The sequence below is a fragment of the Octopus bimaculoides genome, chromosome 10 (assembly GCF_001194135.2).
Source record: "Octopus bimaculoides isolate UCB-OBI-ISO-001 chromosome 10, ASM119413v2, whole genome shotgun sequence".
NCBI lineage: Eukaryota > Metazoa > Mollusca > Cephalopoda > Octopoda > Octopodidae > Octopus > Octopus bimaculoides.
In genome coordinates, this window is record NC_068990.1 from 50,574,353 (window position 1) to 50,585,871 (window position 11,519).

Consider the following 11,519-nt stretch of genomic DNA (forward strand, 5'->3'; position numbering starts at 1 on the left):
GGGCAGGAGTTAATCGAAGGGGAGGGAGAAGATATATATATATAGAGAGAGATGTACATAGTGAAATAAATATCGGGAGAGACACAGACAGATTAAAACAGAGAGGGAGTGAAATTGAATGAGAAAGATTAAAAGAGAGAGAGAGGGTTATTCAAAGCACAAGGAGTTTTAGGGATTTCTATCGTTTGTACACAGTAAATATATAGAATGGTGGCCAGCTACTTCTAAGACAAGTTTTAGCTTTAAAGTGACTGTGCGAGGAAATACAACTGAAAACATGGAAATAAGCAGATCAAAGGCAAAAATGTAGTTCTTTTTTCTAAATGTGGAAAACTGATATAAGTAATGTGCTTTGTTTATAAAATCTGAAATGTCTATGGCAAGATAGAAATAAATTCATGTCTCAGAGTGATAAATATCATTTTTATCTTTTTCCATTTCTGTTTTATATTTTGTATAACTTGGGGTTCAACTATTAAACTTGAAATGTTAACACTTTTTATCTTTTGCAGCAGCGTCGCAAAAAAACCGAACTACCTAAACATTTACAAGGTTTAATGGGAGAAGCTAATCTGAAGTTTGCCCGTGGAGAGCACCAAGAAGCTATTAATATGTGTCTTGAAGTTATTCGCCTTGGTAACAAATTTTATTTTTTTGTTTATTGTGAAGGAAATTTTGATATTTTTGTATATTTCATAAAGAAAATTCCATGAATGCTTCCTTTCCAAACTACTCTTTACATCCTTTATACTCCAAATCGCATGGACTAACAATTGCTGAATGTTCTTAATAATGTATGTTGGAATCCAGAACACAACTTTCAATGCCTGAGGGAAATCACTCACTGACATCACTTAGGAGATGTTCAAATATGAAGATGCTCTCCAGGATCAGCAAGAGAAACATGAGAGCTATGTTTTTTTTTGGCTTATCGTATGTATACCATACAAATAAACTACAAAAGAATTGTAGTTCGAGTTCATGGTCCATGAACTGGATTTGAACTCAAAGCCTATGAATTGCTAGATTAATACCCTATACACTTGGTATTAACTCCATTGAGAGAAGAAAAATAGTTTTTGTGTTGGCACTATCTGTAGGCTCTCTACTTTGTCTTATGACAGAGAACCTATAACTTCTGCTGGGCTTCCCTTTTCTCACATTTTCATCAAATCTTTTATTTGTTAAAATTTTATAATGTAATTAGATGTTATTACATCTTAAAATATTGTCATAAAATATTTTTCTTTTCTTTATCCTGTGATATGGTATCTGGTAATGGTGTTTCCATGTCAATTATGGTCTATTGATGTCACATTTGACACTTTTAAATTGATTCAGGAGACACTCACAAATAATCATTTCTTTATCCAATTAATGCTCCACTCAAACTTAGATTGGAAGTTTTCTGACTGACATCTGGTTTTGGTTTCAGTCATTGGACTGCAGTAAAAACTTCAAGAGCTAGTTCATCACATTGATCCCAGTATTTAATTTATCAGTCTTTATTCATTGAACTGTTATGTTGTAGGATATAAAGGGACACAACACACATTGTTTTTTAGACCAGTGTAAACAAACAGAAATGGACATGGAGAAAAAGAAACAACTGCATATACACTCACTGTCTCTCTTTCACACACACACACGCACTACTACAACTCTCTGTGTAGTTTCCATCTACAAAATATATATGTACAACATCATCATCATCATTTTACATCTTTTTATATTAGCATGGATAGGATAGATTCATCACTGTGTTAGTCATTTCTTAAAATGGTAGATGGAGAACAACAGTATAATGAAACCATACATAGGTAAAAAATAGAGAGATGAAGGGAAGTGTGAGGGAAAGAGGAAATGCAAAGTGACTGAAGTAAGAGGTACATAGGGTTGGCTATAGTAACTTTAAAAAAATTATGCTGATGGCAGATATTAGTGGATGTTCAAGAAAAAAGTATTCAGTAGAACATATAGTAAGAAGGGATAATATTGGGTGTGTGGAATGAGCAGCAAGGGACGTGGTTCTATGAAGAGGGATTCCTGCTAGTATAGAAAGGGAAGAAGGAATAAATGCACTTCTGCTCTCATATAATTACAGCTGAGAAAAAGTGCCATAGAAAGATGGAGGGCTGAATGTTACAAAGATGAATTACTAGAAAGGCTTGACAGGTATAGATTGAGTGCAATATACTTTTAGGATCTCATCTTTACTGACAGGGATGGGTCCTTATGAGCATGGTTAATTGCCAGTTATTTCAATATTTTATCAGCTCCTTTGTGAGGTTCAACAACCTGAGGTCAGATTTCATTACTTCATCCCCCCATCAGATTTTTGAAGCTCTAACAAAGCTATAAGGTGATACACAAGCACTCACTATGAGTGCATTGTATCTTATAGTAAGCTAATGAAATTCATTACATAATTTCTTGCTCCCTTTTCATTTATTTAGTTTCTTGTAATACACTGTAATTAATCAACCCCTTTTTCTGAAACATATACATTGAGTTTTAACACCAGGTTATTAGCATTGCTATGTCTAAGTAACACACACACACACATGCACACGTGTTTTTCCATGCTGGCATGGGTTAGTTGGTTTGATAGAAGCTGTCCAGCTGAAGAGCTGCTCAGGTTCCACATCTGTTTTGGCATGGTTTCAATGGCTTGATGCCCTTTTAGACACCAGCTACTTTACAGAATGTACTGGGTGCTTTTATGCAGCACTGACATGGGTGCTTTTATGTGGCATCAGCATGGATGCTCTTTATATGGCACTGGCACCCATGACCCTGCAAGATTAGGAACACTCAGCTTAAGAGGGATGTGGAGGACATGCCTGTATGCAAGGACAACCAGATATTTACTTAGCTTGATGTGTCTTCTCAAACATAGTGGACTGCCAGAAGTCTCAATCCACTGTCATGCCCTGTATGAGGCCCAATATCTGATTAGAGTAAAGAATTTAGGCATTTGAGCACAAGTGCTTTAGAAGGCTATTACACATCCTATACACAGAGCACAAAATGAATGGCTTTGTATTGAGTGTGAGTGTATATAGAATGGTCTCGGAGCCAAAAGTGAGAGTCATATAAAAACGAGTGTACCCAAACACCCTTAAGGATGCTACTGCTGGAAACTAAGGTATTATCTCTACCCAAACAATCCTTCTGTATGAGTGTAAGAGCTGGACTCTTACAGCTGACATGGAGCAAAGAATTCAGGCATTTGAGTACAAGTGCTTCAAAAGGCTATTAAACATCCTGTACACAGAGCACAAAATGAACAGCTTTGTCTGGCAGAAAGTTAACAGATACACTGGTAGACAAGAACCATCCTTTGCACTGGTAAAAAGACAAAAGCTCTAAACCATTCTTCAGGGCACAGTTGAAAGAGGGTAAAAGAGAGGTAGACAGAGGAAATCCTGGTTTGACAACATCAAGGACTGGACAGGTCACAAAACAGTGAACCTACTATGCATGACAGCGAACAGAGACTAGTGGCAATGGCTGACTATGAAAGCGTCTTGAATGGCACCCTAATGACTGGCTGCATCACTTAAGGAATCTTGCTGATGATGGTTCAATATATATTCACTGAAAGTTCAACAACATATTTAGAGAGAATATTTTACCACAGTCATATGTGATATGAACTTTGCTAAAGACACCTAAGAATATGAAGGTAATATTGAATTTGGGCCTGCACTCAACACTCAACTCAGTAAAAAATACATCAGTTTCCAACTATTGATTATGTTGCAGACAAATAGAATATGTATATGTAATTAAGTGCATATTTTCAGTCATTATCATTTGTGGTTATTTATTTGGCTCATGTCATTGTTAAATTTACTTATTAGTTAGTGTCACATACATTATATTTAGTTTCTGTTATTCCCATTTGCATTGTCTATGTTGAAAATATTCTATTGTGATGCAATACATTCTATTGTGATCCATACATTTTCTACCATTCTTAAGCTGTTTTTTTATTTTTGATTTGAGCTTCAAAACATTTCTTGTTTCTGATCATTTAGGATAATATTTTTTATTCATTGTTGACCCTACCATCATTGCATGGCTACTATATACTTCAGTTTTTAATTCTTTCATGTCTTGCATGTGTTTAACTTGTGTACCCATGCCACACTATGTCACTCATAAACATTTCCTTGCTGATATATTGAGTATAGATTTGAGTTATTTTCTCAACCCCTTACAATTAGGCTGTTATAAGAAAATTTTATTTTATTTCTCATCATCATCACCAGGTAGGTAGGTAGAACAATACAAGTTCAAACATTCAATTTTGTCTTTTTCTGAACATCATTGGGGATGAAATTATGAAAGGATAAATGTATATTTTAAAAACCATCATTCATAGTATGTTTTAAAAACTGTTGCATGAGTGTTGCATCAATGTCTTTTTGTTAAAAAAATACTTCTTTCTTTCACTCCAACCTTTTTATGTACCGTCTTATGTTGTCTTCTTAGAGAAACTTGAACTATATCTGTGGTGATACAATCTTTGATTTCCTTGAGTTATGTTCTTTTACTGACATATTCATAAAGAATTCAAAAGCATAGTATAACTGTTGCTGATTTTTTTTTTTTAAGCAGTTATAAATTGCTTTGTTTATGTTTTGAAAATATGTCTTCTGCTGCATTACTTTGACAACCTAATGGGTTGTAAGTTCAAATCCAGAATTTTTGCTGACCTATCTGACTTGCTAAGTGCTTGTCAAATTCGTACTACAGCTTGCCGTCCCAAGTCTAACAGAGTGATAGAATGATTTTATTGAGAGCTGAAAGTAGCATTACTAGCACATTCCAATATGTTAGTGTTACTATGTTTACATAATGCTGTTAAAGAAGACCTAGGTTACTCCCAGGCAGAATTACTGTATGGTTCAACACTTAAACTGTCTGGTCAAATGATATTTGCTATAGCTACTCAACAACATGATCTTAGCAGTGAAATTACTGTCAGTGTTGATTGACTTAAGCAGGCTTTCATCGAGTCTATTCACCTACTACAATACAACCCCTTCCTCGTCTGCCACACTCAAACAATCCACTCATAAACATAATGGATGATCTAATAACAGGGCATTTTATACTGACAGGGTAACCAAGAGTGGAGGAAGAATACATTGGACAGATAGGTACACTCACTCATATTTTATTAACGCATAAACAAAAAAATGTTTCCTTTTTATAGTTTCCAAGAAAAGAAAACAGAACTGCGGAACTTTGCATTTTCTATGAACTTTTCATTGTTGCATGTACATTGTTTTCAGCAGTTTTTCATATAGATAGGTAGATAGATAGACAAAAAGACAGATAAATAAATAAATAGGCAGGCAGAGGACCAATTTCTCAGTCATCACAACATTAATTCTCTTCTTTGCCTTGCAGTACTCAGCAGTGAATCCATTCAGTACATGCTGGAGATCACTTTCTGATGAGCCAAGTAGTACCATGTTATTTGCAAATATCAACCAACTGATTCTGCACCTATCAGTTCTGAAACCACTTCTACAACAGCTGCACATGTCAGTCTAGTTCATAAAAATTATGAAAAGAAGAGGTGACAATACACACCTTACTGAAGTCCAACACTCATGTTGAAAGGTTTCAGCTTAGCACTATTTACCCAAACACAGAAATCTGGTGTACTGCCTGCACAACAGAGGGGACTTGTTTTCTATCCATACTTTGTAGGCTTCCTTCTTTACTTGAATGGCATTTTTAACTTACTGATTAAATCAGGCAGTTCTTTTCCCCACTGGTGCCACCCTTAGCTTTTGAACAAAACAATCTCCACTCCATTTCAACATCTTCAGTCTGTTCAAGGTCTCTGAATTTGGATGCAAGAGTATCTGCATATTTCTTTCTTATCCAATCATCCATTAGGTTTCCTAGTTTATGCTGTAAATCACACTGGACTTACCAGTTTTGCAAGTTCTCCCAGCTGTAGATAGTCTCAGGTTGCACCTTCTCTTTACACCAAAAGTCCCGCTTAGAATCAGAGCTCAGGGATGATAACAACTTTTATTGGTGATCCCAGGCCTAAAGTATACCTATACTAGGTATACTTATGGATATCTCTGTTTGGAAAGAATGTGTTCTTTATGGAGAGCCTATTTCCAGCACAAATGTCTTGTAAGGCCTCTCTACTTGCCTCTTAACTATGTCTAAAGCTGCAGAGACCTCATCAATGAAGGATTTATATGTGACCTACTCCATAGATACGTATGCGGTACTAAAATATGTAGTGCATTTTGTAATGTAGAAGATTGTTCAAAGCTGAAATATATTTTTCTTTGTAAAGAAACTTAGGTCATCAGTGGTTTGTGGTGTACTCACATTTGTAGAGAATGTAAATATGTTAACATTATGTTCACAAGTAAGGAGGATACAGGGTTGTAGGTGTGTTTTCTGGATTTGTATAGTGACTGACTTTGTCATTGATTTTAAAACCTATGTGAACAGAAGTTATACTTGGTGGGAGGTGCTTAGGTTGTATGAAAAGAATGTCTTATGTGCAGTAGATTAAGGGGAAGTGAAGAATGGTGTTGTTTTCATCTGTCAGTATGAAATCTGATTTTCAATTATAATCCCTTTTATAAACTCTGGTTTATTTTCACTTGTCTTTTAAATCTATCTTTTGATTTAAGTATGTTGAAATTAACTAATTTAATTCCTGTTTTTGAACTCTTGTGTATCTTATATATTGCTATTTTTATCTGATAAAATAATGAGATTTAGCATTTAATTTGTCATTTAATCTATACTACTGATTTTTCTTTTTTTTCAGCCCCACAAGCTATTGTTCCTTTCCAAACTCTTGGCATGCTTTATGAAGAAATGGGTGATTTGGAGAAATCTCTACAAGTAAATTGGTTTTAATTATTTCCAACTGATCTCTATTCTCAGTAAGAGAATAGATAAGTTTTAATCTTTTTGTTATGCCTAATAATAAAAGACTAATTTTCTTAAAACCAGGTCCTAACCATACTCTGGTATTTTTCCAACTGCTGTCCAGCTCTCAAATCTAACACTTTAAACTAATATTTAAGTAGCTCTCTTGTGTGTGATACTGTTGAAGTAATAAGATGCATTATAGATATGGAAGAGGGTATATGAGCTGTGCGCACGCGCACACGTGTATATTATTGGTTGGCTAAAACACTGTTGATGACTACTGGCAGTTTCTCTGCATAAAATCATGTACTTCATCAGACCACCATTCTAGAATAAAATTCTAAGCAAAAATATGAATGGATCATTTTGTTAATTAATAACTACTGTATACAATCCCACACTTACTTCTTTCCTCCAACTTGCTCAGGTGTAATAATGTTGGTGGTGGCACAATGATCCTGCAAGAACAAACTGAGGCACTGGGTGCATAATTTTTACTGCTCAATAGCCTACCAGAACAAGGTGGCTAAGATGTTTTGTGGGATGTGGAGAGTGGTGATAGTTGATAACCATTGGGGTAGTTTTTGTGTACCCTTGATACTTTCTCCATTCAATCATATGAAATCTAACCAATAAAAGGTGAAATTCTTCAGTCAGTAGCCTGTCATGAGGTCTGGGTCTGAGGATTTCCTGTTCTGTTTGACATTTTCTGCAGAACTGTTTCCTCTATTTTGCTCTCTCATATTACTTTTACTAGACATGCTGGCAGTAGTCTTGCTCCAGTTTTTTTAACCATACAGCTTGTTTGTTAAATTCAAAATTTGTTTCCAATACAGATCTACAATAGCTTTCAAGTAGATCTTATGTGTGGTGTCTTTTACAGAGATTGAGCCTTTCGCATTGAAACTGTGATAGACTGACTTGGGATCTCTGGCAAACACTTTATTGGATATTTGTTGTTTATGTGCTGTAAATTTATGTTTTAGTTCTTCAGCTGTAGCTATGAGTTGTTTCTTTAGCTGGAGCAGTTTTTGAATCCTGTATCACCAAATCACCTCCCTAGTTTTTTTCTGTCTGTCTGCTTGTCTATCTATCTCTATGTAAGTACACACAGAATGAGAGTTGGGAGAGAGATGATCAAACAATTATAAGTGTATGAATATTATGAGTTGTTACATAATTTTACACAGTATGATTAAATCTTTACAGCTGTTTTGATGGATCCTGTGAGTTGTGGATATTATTATGCAATTAGGTGCCATCATTGTAAAATATTTGTACTTAAAAAGGACGAAAGGAAATATCACTAAACATGAACCATAATATATAAGTCCTAACATACAACATGCACAGTACATCATTCTTAGAAGGGTGGCTGAATGTGATGAGAGGAATAATTGCCCAGAATAAATAGTGACATCAAGTGGAGCATGTATAAAGAAAGGAAATAAAAAGAAGTGAGGGAAAAGATAAAGAAGTTATTTTAAAGCATAAAAGAAATAAAGAGTATGTGATTGTGAAAAGTGTTTCAGCTAGGAAGAAAGGTATAAAGTATAAGAAGGAAAGAAGAAGTAGATTACAAAATAAGGAAGCAGATAATGAAAGAATGAACTTTGAAGGCAAAGGAGTTGTTGGATCATTGCAAAGTTTGCTGTATTCTTTCAAATAATTGTTGACAATAAAGTACACACCTTCAATTTCAATAGTCCCTTGACTTTTATATATTTCATATATAAGATGCTACTTCTCTACAACTGCTTTTTTCTGGAGAGATTTTAGGTGGTACTTCCTCAAAGCTTTTGTTCAGTTCTTCAACAACAACAACATTAATCTGCTTTTATGTAAATTGACACTTCATATACTTTGGAATAGATTCAAACTGTGACACAATGAAGAACTCAATGTACTTGACTTCCTTCTCCAATGGGCTCTTGGTTTTTGTAATTTTGTGGGGAACATCTATTAATATGATTGCCTCCTTGTCTGTGTTCTTGTTTTTTATGCTACTGATGGAATTTGTTTCATAAACACTGGCAAATCCAAGATTCTTTTTATTTGTGATCATACTATAGTTCAGATGATTTGGAAATTTCTCTTTCATATGTATGGCAGCTTCAATTGTTTCCTTCAAATCCACCTTTAAAACATGCATTTTCCAGTCTTCTCTGAAATCTCTAAGACATTCATATCTAAATACTGCCCTGTGTGGCACAGATTCTTCAGCTTGTCCGGATTGGGGACACAGGTTATACCAGAAAACTGCTTCCAGTGGCGAAATGTCCTCTCTTTCCGCTATGGCCTTGACTATTCGATGGTGCCTCTCTATGATTCCATTACCACTTGGCCTATACGCTGCTCTGAACAAGCGACACACTTTCCATCAGTCGAGCATATCCCTCAACGCTTCTGAACGAAACGCCGCCCTGTTGTCCATTAGCAGTTCTTCCACGGGACCCCTCTCTAAAAATATCCCATTCAAAATATGCGCAATCTTGTCAGCAATGCCCTTGCTCAACTCCCTCCAAATGGCTATCCAGCCTGGCTCGCAGTCGACCGTGGAGAGATGCATTCCCTGATGGTAGTGCGTCACATCCACAGCTAGTCTCTTCCAGTTGTGCTCCACCGAAAGGTTTCCTTGCTCATGCCCACACAATGTCAATGGTCAATGGCCTGACACCTGTCACAGCTCCCGACCACTTTCTGGATGCTTCTCCTAGTGACGTCAGCATCAATCATCTTCGCGAGATACAGGGTCCTGTTCACACCCAAGTGATGCATAGCATGTAGTCTCTTCAGTTCGGAGTCATGCAACTGATACGCCGCAGCTATCCCTTTCTTTGCCTCCTCCGGCTCCTGCAACCACACCCTTTTCACCCTGGTCAGTGCGTCTGCCCTGTTTCTCTCCAAAGGCACACAAACCACATTCAGCTTCAGTCCGAACTCAGCAATCAATTCTCCTAGAACTCCTAGACGGCGCTTCACCAACATCTCCGTGGGACCTTTCATCCGAACTCTCCTCTCACTGGTGATCACCAATCCTACCCAGCCAAGCACAGTGGCCGAATTTGTCCAGATTTCGATTGAGCGCAGCCCCCATTTCAGGGCCAAGTTCACCCCCTTCAGCACCATGTCTAATTTGGTGACATCGATGTAGTTAAAGTCGTCTGCTTTCCAAAGCCAGGCCACGTCCACCACCTCAGCGCCTTCAATCTCCAACACAACTCCTATCGCTATACTACTAGCATCACACCAAACGGTCCCGCATTCCGTCTTGGGCATATACCAGTTTCCCCTGACTGGGTATTCCACTCTTGTCCTCTCTAGGATTTCCCGCATCATCATCACCGTTCCCTCTCCCACCTTGTTGCCCCAACTCTCCCCCTCCGCTCATCTCTTGGTGTAACTGCATGCTGTGCACAGCCATCCAGTGATCGGGTAGTGACTGACCAACTTCCAACACACCGAGAACAGCTCTCTCCTGCTGATGCTGGAACTCAGCTCTGGGATTTCATTTCCTCTCCAGAACACCAACTCACCTGATCTATCTCTTTGTAGCTTCAGCCCCAGTGCAGCTCCCATCGCCATCAACTCCGGTGGCTTTGCAATCAACCCGAACTTCTCCAGATGTCTCACTACCTCATTGGCTGGTACTACAGTCTCGTCCACCAAACTCGTCTATATAGGAACTGGTAGCCTTTCTTATCTTGTCCTCTTTCCCTAGGACGAACTTAAGCACCGTTGCCATGATCTCCGGAGCGGAGATCAGTCCGAAACCCAGCCTGGTTAAATAGTACGTCCAGCCCTTCTTCCACACCAACTGATATCGCCACAGTTTGTCACTCACATGGAGCTGCAAGTACGCCGGCTTCAAGTCGACAATTGTCGCTGCCTTGGTTGACTGTCCCCCCCACAGGTCACATCTCGCTGCGAACGTCCATCGCCTCGCTTCCCATGTGACACGATATATGCTCGTTCAGCTCTCTAAAGTCCAGCACCGGTCTGACTTTTCCTTTTGTCAGCTGCACCACTGCCATCAGAGGTAGCACTCCGCTCACCACCTCCTTCGATCCATCTCTCTACCTTGTCTTCAAACTCGACCCTGGCGTGACCTTTCAGGGTACGCTGGTAGCAGCTCACCCTGTTCTTCAGCATCGGGGTCTCATCTTTCCATCGCCACTCTATTGAACGACGCCTGAAAATCCTTGTCCACAATGGTGTAAGTAGTGCAGTCCCTCGTGAAGCTCTGCTCGCTCTGGTGATCCTGACAACAGTGCACACCCCCTCGCTTATGAACATGTTCTCATCTCCTGCAATACTGACACCACCGAGGCGGTTGATGGCGTCCATCCCCATCCCCATCACCACATCAACCCCGTCTATCACGTGTTCGACCACAATTACCTGCAGTCTTAGCATCGCGCCTTGCACCGCTATCTCTACATCGCTGCTGCCCTTGCATCGGATTTCGCTGCCATCAACCGCCCGGACGCTACTTGCTCCATTCTATTTCTTTATCACCCTTGAAGTTACAAGGGTGGTCGTGCAACCCGTATCCACGAGGGCCTTGAACGTCTCTTCTCCTTGGC

The 11,519-nt window shown here is 38.4% G+C and overlaps 1 protein-coding gene across 1 annotated transcript in view; it reads left to right on the plus strand.

The window, feature by feature from the left end:
* Nucleotides 1-11,519, plus strand: part of LOC106878777 (general transcription factor 3C polypeptide 3-like) — a 197,661-nt gene that overhangs the window by 23,240 nt on the left and 162,902 nt on the right. Inside the window, exons 3-4 of the mRNA XM_052970961.1 lie at nucleotides 513-636; nucleotides 6,827-6,903. Of these exons, the coding sequence (XP_052826921.1) occupies nucleotides 513-636; nucleotides 6,827-6,903 (201 nt within the window). The remainder of the gene's footprint in view (nucleotides 1-512; nucleotides 637-6,826; nucleotides 6,904-11,519) is intronic.